We start from the raw sequence: 22,249 nt of genomic DNA on the forward strand, positions 1-22,249 counted from the left end.
GCCGAGAATCTATTACTGAAATTCGGGTGTGATTTGACAGCAAAGTAGACGATGTTATTCTTCACTAGTTACTGCAATCTTCTCCCCGACATCACTTAAATATTTTTTTCTTTGCTTGAGTAAACACACATTATCCTTCTTTTTTCCCCCTTCCTTCCCTTTTTCCTTTTTAGAGGGGAAAAAAACCCATCCAGCTCGCCTTCTCCAGGCTGATAGGGTAGATTGTTATTTCTTTATTTGTCCTATTAAATGGAATTTCTGATCGTTTAATCCGGCCTTTGTAAGTGATTTTAAAGTACTTGAAAGCCAGCCCGCCACTGCTCTCTGGCCCACTGCGCTCCAGCCATGGCCCTGACCATGCTCAGCAGCTCATCCAGCTGTGCACCACCCACTGGCTGCTTTCCCTCGCTGCCTGCGTTCCCCAGCGCTGCCCTCCCTGCCCTGGCTGTACACCAGCGTTCTCTCCCCTGCCCTTGAGCCTCGCACTCAGCCCCCGGTTTGTGGGTCCAGCTGTGGCCTGGGAAAGTGTGGGAGGGTTGGCTGGGAAGTCAGGTTGTGGCTGGTACCTCTGTGGTCAAGGAAACTAGCTCGGGAGGGCACTGATGTTGAAGGACTTGTAGGGCTGGGGCTTGGTTCCTGCAGCTGAGAAGGCAGGGTACCAGCCCGTTGGCCTCAGCACAGACTCTGTATCCAGCCTCCTCTCCTGTCTTTGGTTTCTGACCCAGTGTTAGGCCCTTCCTGCTGTGAGGGAGTCTCTGGTGGGATGGGGACCTCCACACCCGGGCACGAGTGGGGACACTACAGTGCCTGTCTGACCGTGGCTGCAGTCACCTTAGTTCCACTAGTGACCCTCGGGTCTAGCTTCTGGGAATTCCTCAGGCTACATGCCTATTGACCACATCTCATATGCTTCCTGCCATTGGGATCAGGGCAGCCTAGGGTTCCAGGACTTCAAAGGTGAGGGGATGGGTAATGTCTGAAGGGCCAGCCAGCTGCACACCCCCCCCCCCCCCCAAAGCCCAGGCTAGCAGGCGGAGCAGGGATTCAGTTATAACTTAATAGCTTTCTAACCCTTGTATAAGTCTCTTCTTTCTGGGCCTCAGTTTCCTCATCTGTGATGTCAAGTCAGTTGTTCCTATAAGGGATTGTGAAAGAAAGTGCCATCCCTGGTCCTGCTATGTACCACCCCCCACTGTGGAGGTTGGTGGTGGCCAGGTGGTGCGAGTAGGGGATGGAGGGGGGCAATGAAGTGCTAGGGGCCTGAGCAGATCGATGCCCCCAGCACTTCCTTCCCCAACCCCAGGAAAACAATTAAGTACAGATCGATGGGTGGCTGCTTTGAATATGCATAAGTGAGCACTTGACCTTCAGCAGAGATCTGTTCCCCCCTAACACACACACACACACACACACACACGCGCGCGCGCGCGCACACACACACACACACACACGCCCTCTTCATGTGTTCCCCTCACAGCTGCTTGAGTCGACCAGGTGACCTTACCCCTCTCAGTTGAGCCCATGCATGGCACTCAGCCTTCCATAGCCTGGCCTGCCTCTCAACCTAAAGCAAGTAGACCATGGGCAGTTGGTCCTCTCTGTAGAGTGAAGTTTGGATATGTTAGTCTCCACATCCTTCATGACACCAGGCTTTATGACCAACAGTACTGTGGTGAGGGGCCCAGCACAGTGCTGGGTGCACTGGAGACCGGGAGACTAACAGGGCTGTCTGGTGAAGGGAGTGCCCTGATGACAGGATGGTCCTGATAAGGAGGGTCTTAGTAAATGGGAGCTCTCTAGAGGAGCCTGGCAAAGGGGCACCCAGTAGGGGCTGGAGGTCTCTGATGGGGAGAGGCCTAGCACAAAAGGAGCTCTGAAAGGAGGGATTTTCTGGTGGGGGTCCTGGTGGCAAGGGGACCCAGTGAGGGGGGACTCCCATGAAGTGACACAATGAGAGGAAGCCCCTAGTGGGAAGATTTGGCTGGAGGGTGGAGGTGGTGAGTACTGGGGGTCAGGGCCTCTGTTAACCATTCTTGCCTCCTGTCTTCCAGGCTTACAGCTTCGCCATGGGCTGCTGGCCCAAGAATGGACTTCTAGACATGAACAAGGGCCTCAGCCTGCAGCACATAGGCCGGCCCCACAGCGGCATTGGTCAGTCCCTCCACATATACCCCTGGCAGCTTGGTCAGCCCCCTGCCCGCATGCCCTCATCCCCTAGTGCACAGAGGGGTTCTGCGGCTCATTCTGTGTTCTAATGGGGTGCTTTCCATAGATGGGGGGAGTGGGGAAGGAGGGTGGAGTAGGGGAGAGTGGAACCAGACCATTGGAAAAAATCTCTCAAAACACTGTTTAGGAGGACAGTGGGGCCTGGGCTTTGGGTGGGTCGCAGGTGGCCTTGGATTCAGGCCAAGCTATCCCTGACCCCGCCTGCATCTCTGGTGGGTGATGTCCTCAGAGGGGTGGGCACATGTCTGCTTACCCACCCCCACGGAGCTAGAGGAGGCTGTTTAATATTGTTTCAAGTCTGTGGCTACTAAACTGGGCGATCAATGGGAGTTAAGGAGATGAATTATTTAAACCTCACCAGCTTTTAATTAGTCGGGGTCCTTCTGACCGATGGCTCCGTCCACAGGGTATTGACTCCCCTGCAGGAGCAGCAGCCTCCATTGAGCGGTGCCTCGGTTGGGAGGGGCCACTTGGGGTACCAGGTGGGGGTGCACCCTCAGAGGGATCCCTGCTTGGGAGGGGGCTGGAGTGGCTGTGGTTCTAGGCATTGGAGGCTCGGCTAACTTCTGATATATCAGTATTGGGGTGTGTGTGTGTCTGTGTAACAATATATCTGGGTTGATTTTCCTGAGGGCATTTGTCTGTTTATGGAAGCAACCATCAACTTGTGTGTGTATCCACCAGAAAGTGTGTCTTTTCATTTCTGTGTATCTCATTTTCTGTGCGTGAACACACGTCATGCAAATGCTTTCAGGCTTGGCACTTGACAAGATAGGCTTTGTTCCAAGTGGGGAGGAGGGGGAGTATTCCTGGGAGGTGATATGACATTATCATAACTTGTGTACCTTTGGGGAGCTGTGACAGCAGAGGGGACTGGCAGGATACACCAGAAGGACCCAGTCACCTCTCAGAGACTAGCCCTTCCTCCTTCCCGCAGACATCACTGGTGCCTAGTGGGTGCTGGGCATGCTAAGTGGAGATTCTTGTCCTCAAGGAGGCCACATCCTAGGACGAGACAGATGAGCTGGGTACTCGGGGTACCGAGGGCCATGATGGGAACACCTAGGCTGCTCCGTGGGAGGGTTCCCCTGACCTCAGGTGCCAAGGTGACTTCTGCTTCTTTATTTACATCTCCCTGATGCTCTGTATCATTCTTACTGGGACACCTCAAGGCTCTCCTGGGGTCCAGGGGGAAAAGAGGAAGCAGTCAACACGCCTGAGGGAATTGGGCCTGCCCCACAGCAACTGCTGTTCTCCGAAGGAGCTATTCCATGCAACCTAGAGAAGACCCCAAACCTAGCAAGGTGATATGCTTGGGAGCTCAGCAGGGAGTTTCCTAGAGAAGAAGACTCTCGAGTCAGGAAATCCTTGAAAGATGAATAGGAGTTCACTAGGTAGAAAAATGGGGGAAGGATTTTCTACTTAAGTGCAGCTGTGTGTACAAAAGCACAAGGGCACGTTGAAGACCACTTAGACCCCTACAAATAGTTTGCCGTGACTGGAATGGGGGGGACATTTGGATCAGGGAACAGCTGGAAAAGAAATGGGGAAATAAGTGTGTCTTTAATGCCAGGTTAAAGGGTTGGCTTTTTGATGAGGTTCTGAGGAGACAAGAGATTTGGGAGGGAGAGGACAGCACTATCAGACAGAGCTCCTTCTCAGAGCCGACAGGGCAGCGCACGTTGCACACTTAGATTCTTAGTAGATGCTCAGTAAGCACTGCGGGGTGGGCAGCTGGATAAACAAGTGAGTCGGTGAGTCAGTGACTGAGGGATGAGAAAGGGAGGGACCAGAGAATGAGAATCAGTGAGAAGACTTGCCCTGGCCCAGGTGGGGAGGGGCTGCAGCAAGACCCACAGGACTGGGTCGGCCTTGAGCTGGGTGCCCTGCGTCTGTGAATGTGTCCCAGGTGTGTTTGTGAGACGAAGCGGTTCCTTCTTGTCTGTTAGGACTCCTGAGATGTTCCTTCCCTCTCCAGGGAAGAAGGTTTTTCCATCTGGCTGGGCCACAAGAGGACAGTCCAAGGTGACAGGTGACAATGGAACCAAGAGGAAGTCCTGGCTCTACCACCCAGAGCCCTGTGACTTTAGACAAGGGACCCTGCCAGTGCCTCTCAGGGCTGTTGGGGAGGTTCAGTGAAGCGCCTGCGTAAAGTGCTTATATAGTACCTGGCCTGGCACACAGTGGGTGCTCAAGTAGCCCCCTCCTCTATGGCCCTGCTCATACCATGGTCTCCCCAGGGCACTGGGGGTTCCTGGCCCTGGGTCTTTGTATCTTTGAATCCAGAGGGCTGTCCTGCCAGCTCCGAGCTGTCTCTGAGGTGTGGGTGAGGGTGTTTGGAGGGGAGGGAGGATGCAGGGCATTAATTGGGCTGGGAGAGGCGGGGAGGGGAGGGGAGGCGTTGGTTTTGAGCAGTGAGGTTAATGGCCCTCGCGCCAAAGAGACAGCTTTAATGAGCTTCAGCTGGCGGTGCCCCGAGTTACTGTGCGTGTTAAAAGGGTCGCGCTGTAAGAGTTTGATGTGGACTGTTTCCCAGCCCTGGGGTCAAGGGTCAGCTCCTGTCACTGGCCACTCAGGCTGGTCCTCAGTGACATAGTGCTAATTAACTGCGTGAAGAGCTGCCAGCCTGAAGTGGGGAGTGGTATGCATATTGGTTGGGGGGGGGGGTGGCATTGGTGATGCTGGGCAAGGGTTCCGCAGATCCCACAGCTTGGCCATCTCTGGAATCTGCTCAGCTCTCCCATGATGCCACGGTGGTGGGGCGGGGAGGGAGGCAGTGATTCTGTGTGCAAATCACTGATGATCCTAGGCCCTAGAGGGATCTTCTGAGCCTCTTTGTAAGGTATGAGTGGCAGGGGGAGGTTTGTGGGGCCTACCTGGTGGGGACTGCCGCTGAGCACTGGGTGTGTGGCCCCCAAGAGAGCAAGGGGCAGGCATGCTGGAGGGTTGGACAATGGCTCGGGGCCAGGGCCAGGAGGTAGGCTGTAGGAGGGGATGGGGCCCGTTGGGATGGATGTGCACAGCTGAGCTGTCTGAGGGGGAGCCATGGGAGCGTCCTGGCAGAGGAGTGACGTGGTCAGAATTGGGCTTTAGAGCAGTCTGAGAGTTTGCACAGGGAGGGTAACGAGGAGAAACTATAGAAGAGGAAGTTGACTAGGGTGCACAGCAGTGACAGTTAATTCAGAGCCAGCAGTAGCCTTGGGAGCGGAAGCAGAGGACCAGGTCAGTGAGTGTCTACCTCACACCTGCTCTGTGTCAGGAGCTGTGCTGGGCATACCTATGAGGATGACGGACAGAGTGCCCTGCCCCCCAGAGCTCAGCTCTGGTCTGCCACACAGGTACAGCTGGCCCTGGCAGCTGAGGGAGAGGTAGGCTCAGGAGCGGAGACAGTGGAGCTCCAGGTACAAAGGGCGGGGGGGGGAGTCGGGTGCTGTCAGCATGGCCTCTGTCGGGAGAGGGACACTTCCTTCTGGGGTGCTGGGTTTGGCCTTGTGAGCCTGGTGAGCAGGGTGGCATGGAGTGGGTTGTGGGCAAAGAGGACCCAGTGCCTGTGGGACTGCTGCCACCCATGCTGTCAGTGGGCTCTGTCTGCATCCTTGGTGTGGACCAGAGGCTTGGAGGCGGGTGCTCTGTGGTGCTTCTCGTGTTTCTGCAAAGGGTCAGCAAGTATTCAGGGGTACTTTTTATTAACAAATGTAATTTTCACACCAGTTTTATGGAAGGCAGGCATTATCATCCCTGTTTTATAGACTAGGAAGCTGAGACTCAGTTAAGTGACTGGCCTGAGGTCACACAGCCAGTTGAATTGAAGAGCCAGGACTCAAACCCAGGCCTGTCTGAGTGCAGAGTCTGTGTCCTTACCACTGTGCTGAACTAGGAAGCACCTTTTTGGTGTCGGGCTTTGTGCTCCCAACAGAGACGATGAAGACGGACAAAAGCTCACGCCCTTGTTTCCCTCCATTAATGTGAAACATACAGGCCTTGACCAAGCCTTGCCAAGGAAGAGAAGAAAGGAGGCATTGCCACCGCTTCACCCCTGCTGCAGTCGCCCTCCGAGCCAGAGCCCGGCAACTCTGACCTCCTTCTGTCTCTGACAGTTCTTACTCTGATTTGTTTGCTCTTCACCTTGTTGACCAGGAAAATCCTGCCCATTTTCCGAAGGCCACATCTTCTGGGAATCTTGCCTGATTTCCTAGTGTGAATGTACAAAATACATCCTTGGGCCCCACTTACAGTCTTGGGGGTGTGATGTTCAGGCCCTACAGACTTGATCTAACACTAGGACCCAGGCCTTCTTCCCTTCTTCCTTTTTAGAAATCTGCACAGGAAATGTCAGTAAAATCTCACCTGTTGTTGGGACAGGAACGCTCCACAGACTGCTGATTTCAGCTGACCAGGAGAATAACGGGAACCTTCCCTGATGCCCAGCCGGGTGGTCCTGCCCTGGCCCCTTAGCCCCCCTGCTCAGGGCCTGAGGAGGGTCTCTCTGAGGCTTATGGTAGGAGGGATACCCAACACCCAAGTGGACTCTCAGGAGCTCGTTTCCCAGCATGGTTTGGCAAAAAGAGCTGGGCTGGCAGGTGGCAAGGTGGGGGCCTGGGCCCAGGGGGGCAGCACTGGCCTGTGGTCTCCCCTGAAGGAGTAGGGTGTCTATCAAGAGTCCAGTCAGAGCGCATTAGCTCTGTGACACGGATCTCATTAGCTCCCGTGAGAGGTGTCACTGCAGGAGAATCATCGGCTCAGGGAGATGCTTGTACCAAAAGGAAGAAAGGACAGTGACAGCCTTTTCTCTGCCGCCTCTGTCGCCACGCTCCCTGGGCCGCCCGCCTTCCTCCTCGTGGGGGGGTGGGGGTGCCGGCTAATGAGCTCGTCTGCAGTACAGCTTTGCCTTCCCCTCCTTGAAGTTCCCCAGGTCCCTCTGAAGACCTCAGGCCCGGGATTAGCACACACCAAACGCCAGCCCCCCTCTTGCCCAGCAGGGAGTGCCTTCTGATCACCCTGCTCTGCTACCTTCAGCGAGGGAAAGGAGGTGGGGCCAAGGCAGAGCCACCATGGCTGCCAGGGAGGGAGGGGGCTTCCACCCTTGGAAGGCTCAGGTCTCCTGCTTCCCTTGACAGAGTGACCACATCCATTTCTCTGCAGTGGGTTCTTTCTTTCCAGAGTTGCAATCTTATCCTCTCTTCCCCTTTTCCCATGACATCTTTCCAGGTGGTGCCCCCATCCCGATGGGGAACCCTTCTCCCGAGGCACAGAAGAATGTGGAGACGGCAGTTGAGGGTTCAGTGGGCACAGCATTCAGATCTAATCTGAGCTAAGGCTTTCTGGCTATAAGCCAGGGGGGCTTCAGAATCAGCTAGAAACCAGTCTGGGCTTTGGAACACCTGAGGGTGGTGAAGTATTGATAAAGGCCCCTGCGGACCTAGTAGCCCTCTCCCTGGCTGTCCCAGAGAGGCAGAGAGGCGCTGCTTGGGCCACCTCCCACCCCCTACCCACACTTCGGACATCCTCAAGTTGGGTTCAAGAGGGGGCAGAGACAGCTGGAGTATGTGCTTCCCCGGCACTACCACCACCCCCTACTCCTGTCTAGTTCTTCTGGTGTGGCCCAGAGAAAGTGAGCAGCTGGGGAGCGGATGGCCATGAGAATGGATAACTCTCGAGGCATCCACAGGGGCTCCATGGGCCTGCCTGGAGGCAGTATTCACCTAGAGGGGTCTCACTCCCTCCTACCTGAGCTGGCACCCTTGGAGCCCTGGGGGACATCTGAGGAATCAGTCCTTGCCTAGACACCAGGTTCTAGTCTTCAGTAGAAACCACAGATGGAAAATGGATAGACAGATGGACGAGTGGATTGCTGGATGGATGGGGGAAAAGGTTCTGGTATGTTTATGTATGTGTTCTGTGTGTGTGATGCACTGGGAAGTACAATCTTTGTTTCCCTACCTTCCTAGCCCCGGGCCCGGCCTGGCCTCCCCTTGTCTCTCTCTGTATCTCCTGTCAAACCGTCGCAGACGTAAATGACAAAGAAATCAGAAAGACAGATCAATGCCGGCCAAATTAGCACTTGCAGATAGACTGTGCGGGGATGTCAGCGCCCTGACCCCTGGTGATCTTGCAGCCTCCACCGCTGATATTATGCAAATTGCATCCATCTGGCAGGACCTGCGTGCTGGCTGTTCCTACTCAGAGGAGTAATGGGCTGGGGGTGGGCGGGAGTGTTGGAGCAAGAGTCGGTGGAACGAGTGTGTGCGTGTGTGTGCATGTGTGAGCATGTGCTTGAGTGTGTGTGAGGGCGTGTGGTGCCCACCGAGCACTCTGGGCGGTGATGGAGTGATTGACAGGGCAGATAAGGGGCTGCATTGGATTCCTTTGGGCTGGGGGATTAGGAGCAGCCACAGATGGGAGATAACTGGACTTCATTTCAGTTTATTTTCCTCCTTATCCTCGCTCCCCACCTTCACTCCCCGAAAAACACAATCTCTGTAGTTTGCGTTTTCATCAATATTTGCAAGTCATTGCAAATGGTTTAAGGTGAGAGACAATGTCAGGGCCCAGAGCAGGCCAGCCCCTCCCCTGATCGTATCCAGGACTGGTACCCTGAAAATGAGCTCCATGAGTAGCGAGACAGCCTTCACTCTTGCCGTGTTCCCAGCATCGCTCCTCTCAGGCCCTCAGTACTCCTGGGATGCGCTGGGCCCTGCCCTTGCCACCTGAAGCTGCCGTGTGACATCCCTGCCCCCAGGCTGAGGCTGCAGCATAGGTGCTTCCGCCCCTGGTATGAGCTATGCCTCTGGGAACTGCTGTCCTCTTCTGCAGGGCTCTGGACCCTTCCCCACAGCTCCTCCTGCCCTGGACACTGCTGACCAGGGTCCAAACCCCACCTGGGCAAAGTGGGGCTGTGGCCTGTGGAGGAGGCAGCTTGGTCTGGATTGCATCCCTCCACATTTGCAGAGTGCCAGATGTAGTACAGAAGAGTTCACATCTGTTCTCTCATTGAGTTCCCAAACCCTGTGAGATAGGGGCTGTCCCCACTAGTGGGTGTGAGGAAACTGGAGCTCGAGAAGGTTACCGTTCACCCAAGGCTGCGGAGCCAGGATGTGGGAGCGCCGGGATGTAAATGCACGTCTCTCTAAGGTTAGAGCTTGTAACCACCAAGTTGGGCTTCATTGCGGCGGCGGCAGCCCTGGGCACCCTACGCATCAGTGTGCCTGAGCCCGCGGAGGGAACTACCCTGGTATGCCGGGCAGCCCCGTTCCTTCAGCTCCCAGCCTCTGAACACAGACCATGACCCAGACCAGACCCCTCGCCAGGCTGAGCCAGACCAAAAGGGACGGGATTCAAACACATCCCGCCGCCAGAAGCAGTGTGTCTGAGAGAGTCGGGCTGTAGCAAGAAGGACGCACAGAGGACAGAACGCACCCAGCGGCTGAGCCAGCCCAGGGATCTGTCCCCACATGTGGCATCCAGGCCCCTGCAGCTCAAGGAGAGGGGCTGAGCAGCTCAGTCCAGGCAGCCGTGGGGGCACAGGGTCTCGCTGTCCCAGGGGCCCCTCCAAAACTGGGTCCCCACCGTACCTTCCTACCAGGCAGGGTTGGGAGCTGAGAGTGCTGGGGACATGTCCGGGGACACGTGTGCAAGGGGAGCTTGTCCTAATGAGGAGAACATGGCTGCTAGTTAGGCGAGGGGCGGGCGGGGAGCCGCAGAGCTGATTGAAGGCAGGGGCAGGGGTCAGACAATTAGGCCCAGATCCGGCCGTTTGATGTGAGTTCTGAGGCCTCAAAGCCTCCCTTCAGCCCGCTCCCTCCACTCCCTCCACTCCCTCCTCTCCCTCCTCTTTCCTTTCTTCTTCTGCCCAAAGGCAGGAAGGATGGAAACGCTTACTCTCACTGTTACTATTATTAAACTCTGCGGCAGGCCAGCCAGACCCCAGGACTCCTGCCCACAGGGGGCACCCCAGGCCCCCGGGAGGCTTCTTGGGCCCCAGGGGGCATCTGGCCAGAGGCCAGGACCAACCTGAGGGCAGGGATGAGCCGAGCCCCTGGAACAGGGTAACCTTGCTCCCTTTCTTGCTTCTGAGGCTGAAATGAATAGGGCTGCCCAGTGGAGGTTTGGGCCCAGGGCTGCTTTGACCATCACCTCCTACAGCCACCTAGTTCTTTTCTGTTCTGTCTGGGGTTTGAGGGTGAGGGTAGGTTCATTCACACGCTTACCCCATCACACAAACAGTTGTCTGCAGCAATCATGCCAAAACCCTGCCCTGCAAGGGGAAGCTACATAAAGCCACACAGCCCTACGGTACTGTCACACACACCAAAGTAGAGCGTGTGTCGTTCCCCCCTCCCAATGTCCTAGTCACACATACCATCACAGGGTCCCTTACTTTATCACACCCACTAAGGCTCCGCCTCCTGCAGCAGGGCCTTGGGAGCTCAGCCCCTCCCCAGAGTGGGAACAGCAGTCGGATCTTGTGGCCAGGTGGGTGGGTGCTGAGACCTTCCAGTCCCCCATCCCAGGAAATCAGCCTAGAGAGCAGGTACTGACCAAAGAGTGGGAGGAAGCCAGACTGGGGGGGCAGTGGGGAGAGGGAGGGTGGGAGCAGAGATAAATGTTAGCTCATTTCTTCCGTAATTAGTTACTCCCTCATCCCCGCGTTGTAATTGTGAACAAGCTGTAATGTTTAATTAGTCTGTAAATGAAACCCCAATTTCATAATGGCCTGGCTGACAGGGCTAAGTGAGCAGGGGAGGAGGCAGCGGGGAGGTAATAGGGAGGGCCTGTGAATGGGGGACGTAAGGGGGGCCCTGGGGGGCAGTGGCTTGTGGGATCACCTCCCGTTCGGCCCCAGCCGGGGCTCTGTGCCTAGGCCTAGTACTTGCATTCCCCCCTCTAATGTCCTCTCCACCAACCCTCCTTACCAGAGAAAGGAGGCAGGAGGGAAGGCTGCTGGCACCCTTCTGCCCCACTCCCTGCCTGCCCTCCAGTTCTCAGGGTGGGATACCACAATCCCAGCCCAATGTACGTGCTTCTGGTTAGAGAAGCTGGCTCTGGGGGCCTAGGCCTTGTGACTCCAGCAAGGATGATGCTTCCTCCCTAGCTCCAACTTTCCTCCTTCTCAAATCATCCTCCTGGGAGGCCCTTGCTCAGGACCTCAGGATCTGGTCCTCCACCTAAAGGAGCCGGTGATTGGCACGGGATAGGCCCTTCCCCCTCCAGCCCCTCTGTGAGGCAGGATCCAGCATCTGTGCCAGGCCAACACCCCAGACCCGACCTTGCTCTCTGTGGGTATCACCGCAGACTGTGATAAACTGGAGCTGCCGCAGGGGGGAGCCCCCGGCCCCACCACTGTCTCATCGGTCTCCCTGTCTCCCCCACAACATCCTCACCGCCTGCACACGCCCCCGCCCCGCCTGCTGCAGCCATAAATCTCAATTTACGAGGGCGGCTCTGGTGGGGGAGGGAGGCAGCGCCGCTAATGACCGCTCCTCAGCCGGATTTTTCATGTTGCACAGTCATAAATTTTTAAGAACAGCATGGGCAGCACGTTAGCGAGTTATCGAGGCTGCCTCTGTGCTGGCTGCCTAGCTCCAAGAGGAGAGAAGCAGGCAAGGCAGAGGCGGCATTTGGGGCAGGGGTGGGGCCCAGCAGCCAGACTAGCCTGAAGGCCAGGGGACCGCCGGTCCAGGCAGCCAGGCCAGCGTGAGCTCTCGCGCAGGGCCGGGCAGCACTGCCATGGCAGCTGGGAGCCAGGGACGGGCACACGGTGTGGACAGGCACGTGGGCACACAGACCATGGCGTTGGGAGGTGCTGATGGATGCCTCTGCTCCAGGACTTGACACCATGATGTACAGGGAGCCTGGAGACATGGATTTTCAAAGTGGCCACTTTGAATAGAATTACAAACCCTGACATACGCACAGTGAGGCCTCCGCCCTGGCAGAGCTACATTTGGTTCATAAACGAGGGGGGATCCTTCTGGGATCCTTCTTGAGAGCTCGGGTCCCTGGAGCTACCGAGGGAGATCCCTGGGGAAATAGGCACAGAGTGGGGCAGGCCTATGGATATGCTGAAGCCAGGAGCCTGGAAACGGGAAGACCTCGTTCTAGTCAAGGCTCATCACTCCCAGGTTGTGTAGTCCTGGGTAAGTCACTCACCACTCTGGGCCTCTGTCTCTTCCTCTTTAAAATGGGGCTGATGGTGACTTCTACCTCCCAGGCTTGCGGTGAGGAGGAAGGAGGTAATGCGCCTGAAAATACTGTAAATCTCCCACTGAGTATCAGTTGGCTCATTGGTCTATTTTCCATCTCTATAAAAGTTTTGAGGAGAGTGTCTGTGGAAAAGATCTTTATGGGGGATAAAGGGGCATTCTGAACTTTTGTTCAGTCTTTAATTCAGAAGATGCTTGCTGAGGCCCCTGGGTGCCCGGTGCAGTGCTGGATTTCAGAGCTGAGGGAGGTTCCTTCCTGGGAGGTGACGTGAGCACTCTTGGCTGGGAGCAGCTCTGTTCCCAGCCCTGTGCCTGGTCCCCACGTAGAGTCAATGGGCCAGAACCAGCCCTGTCCTGCCATGGGCACACCTGAGCCTCAGGGCGCTGAGGGGCCCACACTGGCCTTCTCAACCCCCAGGCTGAATGCACATCTGAGTTTCCTAATCTGTGCAATTGAGGGTTAATGATCTTGACAATCTCTCAGGAGCCACAAGCAAAAGGTCAAGAAATCGGGATGTTGCTCAAGTCAGCAGAGGACGTATGACAGGATGAGTCCGTGGTAATCCACCAGGAACAAGTGCCAGTCATTTAGGGAGAAGAGCACCTCTGAGCTGGGCCCTGCCCCCCACCCCTTCTCAAGCCACTCTCCTCATGCCCTGTGTACTCCAGCACAAGGCCCTCCCCTATTTTCCGGAAACTGCCATTCCTTCTCTTACCTCAAGGCTTTCCCATGTGCCTTTATGGCCCTTGGAAGCCCCCCATTCCCATCCCTTGCCCTGATGATCTCCTGCTCATCCTTCAGAGCACAGCTCAAAGTTTGCTTCCCCAGGGATGCCTCCCCTGACGCCTAGAGTTGGTTAGGTCCTCCCCTGTGCACACCCTCCTAACACCCAGCACTTCCCTGCACAGCATTTCCTCACAATCCTAATTAAGAAATAGTCGTCTAACACCTGTCTCCCCAACTGGACTGTAAGTTCCCTGAGGGCAGGAACTTATGTCTGTTTGTTCAGTTTGTATCCCCAAAGGGTAACCTTATGTCTGACTCATGTAGGCAGATAGTAAATAAAATGTGTTGCTTTGAATCAAGTTGGGCTGAAGTGGCCCTGGCCCACCCCTGGGTGCCAGGGCAGGGGGAGGCAGCTAGGGCAGTGCCTGGAGCTGAGGTGCTTCCCATTAGTCCTCATGATTAATTCACAGCCACACTGTGATGGAGTGGGCTTGTCCCCAGTCAGCGCCTCCGCTGGGGCCCACCTGTTAGCGACAAACAAACAAAGGGGATAAATAATGCATTGGGAGCTGAGCCAGGCAAGGCGGCAGTATTGAAATTAATAGGGATTAGCTGAGCAGCTTGAGGATGAAATATTTACCAGGTGGGACTGGGCTTCGGGAGGGTAGCTCCCCTCGCAGAGTCCCCAGGCAGAGCCAGCCCCTTCTCCAGGGCATCACTGCTAGCACTGGGGAGCCCCAACACCGCTGCTGCTGCCGCCCCAGATGCCTCGGTTTGCTGGCCAGACTGGTGGCCAGACTGCTGAGAACTCAAGTCCCAGCCAGTGTCTTGGCCCAGCAGGTCTTGGTGGAAATCAAGAGAGTAGGAAGGAATGGAGGTGGGGAAAGGGGTGAAGCCCGCAGCACTTTGGAAGCTGGAGACAAGGACCTTGACTAATTTTCAGGACCTGGACATGTCTAGGCTTCGGGCAACGGATAGCACAGCCGTGATCTTGTCTTGCATCCTTCCCTCTTTCTTTTCTTCCAGTTCTTCTTTCTTCCACTTAATACGTGTTTACTGAGGGCTCTGCACAGGTAACATTAGTGCCTCGGGTTTGTGATCTAGCAGGAGGTGACAGGCCATCACAGTGGAGGAACATTGGGTGCTGTGAAACACGTAGAAGGATCCCTAACACAGACCTGAGGGCCCAGGTAAGGCACTTGAGGAAATGATAGCGAGGGGCGGGACTTTCCAGTGGAAGGATGGGCATGTGAAAAAGCTGAGAAGCAAAAGAACCTGAACTTGGGTCCAGCAAGAGAGTGAGGAAAACGAGGCTGGGGGCGGCGGAGGAAGAGGGGGCACACCTGGGAAGATTCCCCAGAACTTTATAAAGAAGTGTGGACACTATCCTGAGAGCAGTGAGGCGCTGTTAGACTGGTGGTGGTTTTAATTATTAACTCTTAGAATTTTTACTTTGAATCAATTTTACATTGCAGAGAAGGTTCTATATACATCTCTTCCCCAGCTTTCTCTCGTGTTAGCATCTGACATAATCACAGTACGGTTATCAGCACCAGGAAATGAACGTGGCTACTATACTGTCAGCTGAACTGGAGGTCTTATTTGGATTTCAGTGTTTCCAATGCTGTCCTTTTTCTGTTCCAGGATCATTGCAGGGTTTTAAGACAGGGAGTGAAATGACCAGATTTGTGGCTTAGAAGGACACCTTGGAGGAGATTGGCGGGGGCACTGCTGTCTCCTGGGTGAGAGGTGGTGGCGCCCTGGACCAGGGCGGTGGTAGTGGGAATATAGGTTTAGAAATCCCTGGGACATCTATGGTAGATATAGCTCAGGCTGCGTAAGTATGCCCAAGGAGAGAGGAGAGAGAAAGGGGGCCAGTGACAGCTCTGAGCAACCCCCATTTTGTAGGGACGGTCACATGAAAGATGTGTGCAAAGAAGCTGGAAGAGTTGGATAGGGAGGGAAGGTGCTGTCACTGAACCAGGGGAGAAGGGCGTCAGGGCAGGAGTTAGTCCACTAGGGCCGTCTAAGCCACTGGACTTCAGCCCCATGAGGTCAGAGGGGTCATTAGAAAAAGCGGTTCAGCGGGACGCAGGTGGGGCAGTCAGAATGCAGTGTGGGGAATGAGGGAATGAGGCCTTGAGCGTTAACGGGGAAGTTTGGCTACGAACAGGAGGAGAGGTTGGGTACCAGGCTCGTAGAAGAGCTAAGAGGAGGTTGTTTTTAAAGATGGGAGAGATCTGATAGGTTTACATGCTTCTGTGAAAGAAGTGGTGCAGAAAAACAGTTGAGACCCTATCAGAGAGAAAGGAGGTTGCTCATCACGTAAGTCCCCCGAAAAGGAAGTGGGGTGGAGAACCCAGGTGGCGTGAGGGTGCTTTAGAAGTGCCATCAGGACGTGCCCCCTCTCCTCTCTCCGTGACAGGTGAGAGGGAAGTGCCTCCTGTGTGTCCTGTGAAATAGGAGGCAAAACTGTGGGAGAGGGTTCAGGGGTAGGGGACTTGGGAATAGTGGACGGTAGAGAAAGTTCGGCGATGCCACAGGGAGGAAGGGCGAGAGCGTGCACACTGCTCACAGGACATCAGCTGGGCGGTTTTAGACACCCAGTTGAGGTTGAGGGCTCTGATTCTAGGAACGGCGCGAGTCTGTGTGGTTGTGATGTTCTCTAGTCCCACTCCGTCCAGGTGCAGGCACAGAGGAAGGCAGTGTGGGTTTTTCCAGGCAAGGATGATGAAAGGAAAAGGGAGCAAGACAGTTGAGAATATTGGCAAGAAAGGACTGAGGCGATGAACCATGGAATCCAGGTTCCTGTTGGCGGCGTGCCGGCTATGTGGCGAGGACGGAATGCGTGGTACATACCCAGTACCCTTTGTCTTCCTTCCCCACTAAATGGAGCCCTTGGATACCCAGGGGCAGCGGTGTGTACCCAGTTAAAACACCGTAGTTGTTGCTGTTTTAAGTTCCTCATACAGCTAGATATGGTTACGTCCCTGAGTTCTGGCCAGTGAGATAAAAGGGAAAAGGTGGTGTGAGACCTCTGGGAATGATACTTAAAAGGAAATGACTTGCCCGGGAGGAAGTACATTATTCTTGGTGTTTCCTCCTTCCCCTTTCCTAAAATGTGGATGTGATCCTTGGAGCTCCCGCAGCCATTTTGGACCTGAGGTAACTTGGACGTTGGAAGCGACATGCTGAGAAGGGCAGAAAGGAGAAGTCTGAGCCCCTAATGACTTTGTGAAGCTGTGGGACTTTCAGGCAACTCAGATCACAAGCCAGAGACATAAAAATTTTTTCTTTGTTCAGTTGTGTTTTCTTCCCTGTTTTCATGTGGGTTCCCATCAAAACTTGACTCTTTTAGCCTTTTTAGTGGCCTGTGTCTTGAGATAGAGCAGGAAACAATTTGGTCAAATGTTTCAAGAGAGCATAACAAGAGTTACCAACTTCCTGGCTTGAAATAACAGCGCCCTCATTGCCCTTTGCCCTCCCGCCTCTCTTCAGCCAAGTTTATGTTATAGGGCCCATTTGTTATGTCATTCTCTTTCCTGTCTTTACAGTCTGTATCAGTTAGTATGCTTCTGGCTACAAGAAAAAAGAAAACCCAGTGTGAGATATTTTAAATAATGGGATTTATTGCCTCACAAAAGTTTGGAGATAAGGTGATCCTAGGGTTAGTTAATTCACCACCTCAGCAATGTCATAAAGGACTTAGGCTTTTCCCATTTTTCTGTCCTTTTATCTTCAGCATGTTCCTCATAGGCTGACTCCCCTAATGGTCGGACAGTGGCTTCTGCAGTCCCAGACATGATGTGTAGACATGAGAACATGAGGCAGAATGTAAAAGACTGTCTCCTCCTTGTGTTTCTCTTCATAAGAGTGAAGAAGTTTTCCTTGAAGGGCTTTCAGCAAACGTAGCCTCCCATCTCCGTCGCCAGAATGCAATGAGCGGCCAGGGGGACAGGATGACGGCGGGAGGCTCAGACCCAGAGGCCTCATCGGTCACGCAAGGGAGGAGGGGCCCTGGCAGGTGGGCAGCAAGGGAATGACTGCTGGGTGAGCGGCCAGAAGTAGGGGAGAAAGTGGAGGGAGGCGGCGGCTGGGGTACCTGGGGAGAGTAGAGGTGGTAACGTTGCAAGGTTCCAGCGAGATGAAAGCAAAGTGTATTATTGTCAGTAACTAGGGAGATTTGGATTTAATATTTCAAAGGAAGAGCAGTGGAGGATGTTAAAAAGGTAGAAGGTGTAACTGTGGGAATGAGTGGAAATAGGATAGAGTAGAAACAGTCATCAGTGCTGAGGTCAAAGAACCAGGAGCTGGCAGCGAGTTTCTCAAAGGACAGGTTGTAGAGGCGGTGACAGCAGGTCTCTTGGGAAGCAGGTGGCCAGGGTCTGGATTGCTAGGCTTCAGATAGGCTGCTGGCACATTAGTCTGGGGCCAGGCCACAGGGGCCTGGGTGGTACTGGCAAGTGGCCCAACCTGTCTGTCTCCCAGGATTTGCATTTTGGAAAAAAAATCCACCCTGGTTGGTCAGGCCATTCTGGAAAGGGGTAGGGCCCTGTCATCTTCCTGCTGGAGCCACTCAGGGACCCTCAGAAGATCGTCCCATGGGACACCCCCAGGGACCAGGTAAGGTGGAAGCTTGGCTGGGCAGGTGGCTACCACGTGTGGCAGATGTGCTCAGCTGTTCTCAGTGGCTGCCTCTTGTCCCCAGCCCAGCCCAGCCAAGTCCCCTCACTCAGCCTTAGTTGTCTGGCTACCTCTGGCACTTCGAGCCATAGCATCCCAGAGTCAGGAGGAGGGCAAGGCTTCGCAGCCCCTCTACCTGGATGGGGCCTTGGCTGAGGAGGAGTGGGGGAGGCGGGTACCCGTTGTAATGGCCAGAGCAGCCGCCCTGTTACTACAGCGTATTTCACTTTTAATTCTGACATATAATGTAATGATCTTTTTTAAGGCCCGATGATATTATCTGCCTGACTAGATTATTGAGTCTTCATCATCTCCAGATAAATTTATGGCCAGGACGAGGCTCAGGATTTATCATCAGTCAATAGAGCTCGATACTCTAACAAGGCGTGTAATAAGATATACATATTTAATGATCCAAGGGGAGGAGCGCTAATGGGAGCCCAGAGTGAGTGGTCCATGGGGCCGGGGCTCTGCCCCAGGGCTGCCATAGCTGTAGGGGTATGCATGTGCTCTTTGCCCTGTGGTCCCCATCTCTGGCCTTTCTCACGACCACCCCAGTGTCATCCTTGTGAAGATCCAGAGGGAGAGGTGGACAGGGAAAAGAAGAGGAGGCAGGAGAGAAAGTGCTGGAGCTGGGGCCTAGGCCTCTTCGGCCCAAGGGGCATAGTGACACCCCACCAGGGAAGTCCTCTCCCTGCTTCTGGGCCTGGGGTTGGGAGTAGGGGGCAGCGGTGTCCTGAGACCTGTACACCCAGGCCCCTGAGCATTAGGGCGGGCCCACAAGGGGAGGGAGTGCTGGGGCTGCGTGCCCAGGCCGCGCTGATGGTGACGGATGGTTTTTCATTACAGCCTCTCAGGTCCTGCCCGCGCCCTGTGTGGAAATTCTATTTATTCCCTAATTTGTAAAAATTCCCTCTTTATCTGATCCCAATCAGGGCGGGGTAATTGGCTCTCTGGGGCAGCGGCTGGGGTCCTTGATGAAGAGCTATGTGGATGTACCCAGCCTGGCCCCCACCCAGCCCGCCACCAGGGCCCACAATTAATAATGATTTGCAAATGGCAGACAAGCAATAACACAGAAAGATGTGGCGTCCGCGCTGCCTCTTCATTTCCTCCCCTCGCAGATATAAATGGCCACAGAACAAAAACCCAGCACTATAAATTCTGGAATTAGTTATTCACTGGGATAAATGGGGCAGGAGCCTCCAGCCCCTCTCCCACCACCCTTCTTGCCTGCTTTCCTGATCCAGGTCTGTCCCCAGGTGTGTTCCTGGGCCTGACCCTTGGCTGCTCTGTATCTCTGGCTCTGGGCTCAGTTCCCCAGGTCCCTCCTAGACCCTTCCTCACCCACCATAACTAGCCCTTCCTGTGTGGCCCAGAGGTGGGAGTGGATCACTGGCTTCTGTCCCTGCTCTGCGCTACGGTTTGAATGGAGGTCACAGGTCCTACCCAGCCTGGGAGTCTGGATCAGGGTTGGTCTTGGGTGTCTGCTTTGGCATGTGAGACCGATTTGGTCATTCGCCTGGCCAAGTCTGAGTTGGGCTTCTGGTGGCCAAGTGTGATGTAAGTGACATAAGGGCTTTGACGCCTGCTTACTGGCCAGGCTGTTGTGGGATGTTGGCACAGGCGTTTCCGGGCACTATGCCCTCTCGGCCAGGCACATCCTCTCCCCGCCCCCCAAGTGGCTGTGAGCTGGCGGGTAATGGGCGTGTAATGGCCTCATTTCCATGCCCGGCCTCCAGGAGCGGCGGTAAGTGTTTGATTGCCTTAATTTCCAAACACATCATTATCCCAGCTTTACCAGCGCTTAATAAACACTTTATGAGGATTTTTTTAAAAACATCTTCGGTCCGCATACTTCTCTGAAGTGATAAACTCTAATTAAGTCTAATATTTAAAAATATGGTAATGGTGAGTTGTTTGAATAAGTGGACTGCATTTCTGTAATTTCATTATTACGTAAAACACGCTAATTATTTGGAGCGCGCTTATTACGGAGAGAGAAATCGCCTGCTAATCAAGATGAAATTGCCTTTTCCCCTTATTGTGGAACCACCGTCATCCTTCACCATCAGCCCTGTGGCACCTCCAGGCACCTCGGTGGGGCGGAGGGGAGGGGCTGGAAGAAGGGGTCACTTTGGAGTAGAGGCTGTCAGGGCCCTGTCTGGGGGGGGGGAGCAGAAGGAGCTGTGGGAGCCATGTCTGGGGAGAGGGGTCTATATCTGGGAGTGGTGTCAGGTGGGCCAGGGTAGCCCTGTCTGGGCACCCAAGGGGACTGCGTGAGTCATGTCTGGGACGAGGCACAGGGGCTTGTGGGATACCAAGGTGTTACTGCTGGAATAACATTATTATTGGATGTTATTGGAATAGCAACCACAATAATAATCACTAACCCAGCCACTGTTTTAAGCACTTCACAAATAAAAACTCATTTCATCTTTTCAACAACCCTTTGAGGGAAGTAGTTGCTATAATTATCATTATTGTTCCCATTTTAGAAAAGAAGAAACCGAGACACACACAGAGAGGTGAAATAAAAGCGCGGTAACTTGCTCAAGTTCACAGTTACGAAGTGATGGAGTTTGGATTCGAACCCAGAATCTCAGGATATCCAGGGCCCTCTGCTGGTTCAGTCCTAAATTCACTGCTTTGGCGCCTGTCTTCCTTCTGAGCTGCCATTTGCTGTTGTACCTTTGAATTGTATCCAGCTGTAGTTTGAGGTGCTGGCCTCTAGCAAAGAGTTATCTGGTTAGCAAATAAAAATGTAGGACACCAGTTAAACCAATTAAATCTGAACTTCAGCCACACAACAGATAACTTTTTAGTATAAGTGTGTCCCTTCTGGGGCTGGGGACTTATTCCTCTGGCAGGCCCAGCATTGACCCACTGGCCCCTTGCTGTCAGGCATGATGCTGCTACGATGTCCAGACAGACAGATAGATATAATAGCAGAATGAGGTTCTAGAATGTCAGCACACTGGGGTTCCTGCACCCTAGCCCATCCTTGCTGGCCCCTCCTCCATGGGCTCTGGCCCCATTCCTCACCAGCTCCTGGAGATCACCGAGAGAAGGTGCTTCCCAGGTTGGGCTTCTTGGGGAGGAGGCCTCAGGTGTGTCTGAATCTTCCTTTAGGCCACACCCCCTTGCAGCCCCAGAAAGTCAGCAGCTTGTCACCCTGCTGCCCCTGAGGTCTCCAGTCCAGTTCGCCTCTTTGATCATTTCATGTTCATTCTCTTTTCCTCGTTCCAACAGACTCACGTAAGGGAATTGTATGTATAATAGAGGCATCGTTTCAGCAGGGTGGGGAACATGCGGACAGTTCAATCAATGCTGATGGGACAATGGCTCTCCATTAGGGGAAAGAAAGTAAAGTTAGATCTTCTATTTCTCACCAAATACAAAAATAAATTCCAGGTAGATTAAAAAGTTAAATAGAAAAACAAAGCATTAGAGGAAAATATATGATAGTTTTCTAATAGCGGTGGGATATGGGAGGCCTTTTTCAGTGAGATTCAAAGCCTAGAAGCTGTAAAGGAAATGCCTGATCCGTTTAAATGTCCCATAGGAATCTTAAGATTTAACACTGAGGTTGTCACCACCTCAGACCTACACCACCTCTAGTTTGTCTTACCTCCGCGAGTGGGAACTGAGATCCCAGCCTCAGCCCCACACTCTCATCTGCCCCCGTTAAGGGTTGCTCGTTCTCTTCCCTTAAAATCTCTGGCCTCTGTCCACCTCTCCATGCCGCCGACATCCCCACCTCCATCTCCACCACCACTGGCCTGGACCGTGGTACAGTCTGCTAATGGATGCCTGTGCCTTCAGGGTTAACCCCTCCAAGCCTTGATGATAATTCTGAAACACAGATGTGGTCCTGTCTTCCTCCTCCTCGGCTCTGTTAGTGTTTCCCCATCGGTCCCCGAATAATCAACTCTGAAGCTCTTTGGCTTAGCATGCAGTCTGAAGGGTGTCTCTCGCCACTCCCCTGCCTCTTCCTCACCCCCACCCCACCTCCTAGACTTGCAGGTTTGGGGCCCTCCGCCCCTCCCCCCCAGCAGTGTGCCTATGCTGTTCACTATGCCAGGACCACCAGCCCACCTGAAGCCTGGTTTGCTGGCCAGCCCCCTCCCACACACCCTCAGACATCTGCGTGGCTTTGTCCTCTGGGGAACCCTTTCCTAATTCTCGAGGCCTTCTCTGTGCCCCTTCTTCCCGTAGCACTGCTCACACCCCACCACTTACAGGTCTGCCTCTGCGCTCCTTGAGGGCAGGGAGCAATGGAGTCTGTGTGACCAGGCCTGTGTCCCAGCACGGCCCTTGTGCACCCAGCACACAGAGGTGTCAGTGCGTGTATGCTGAATGAGCGAGCGCACGAATAAATGCTTCTCCAGGAGCTCCCTTGGGCCCCTTT

The 22,249-nt window shown here is 54.3% G+C and overlaps 1 protein-coding gene across 9 annotated transcripts in view; it reads left to right on the plus strand.

Annotated features, from left to right (window-relative positions):
* ERI3 (ERI1 exoribonuclease family member 3) overlaps nucleotides 1-22,249 on the plus strand; it is a 126,826-nt gene that overhangs the window by 100,017 nt on the left and 4,560 nt on the right. For 8 of the 9 annotated variants that reach the window (XM_025992004.2, XM_025992002.2, XM_025992005.2 and 5 more), the window contains one exon: nucleotides 2,052-2,151. The exons of the other annotated variant lie outside the window; for it this stretch is intronic. In XM_025992004.2, coding sequence (XP_025847789.1) covers nucleotides 2,052-2,151 — 100 coding nt within the window. The remainder of the gene's footprint in view (nucleotides 1-2,051; nucleotides 2,152-22,249) is intronic. 9 annotated transcript variants of the gene reach the window in all.

The sequence above is a fragment of the Vulpes vulpes genome, chromosome 10, assembly GCF_048418805.1.
Source record: "Vulpes vulpes isolate BD-2025 chromosome 10, VulVul3, whole genome shotgun sequence".
NCBI classification, from domain to species: Eukaryota; Metazoa; Chordata; class Mammalia; order Carnivora; family Canidae; genus Vulpes; species Vulpes vulpes.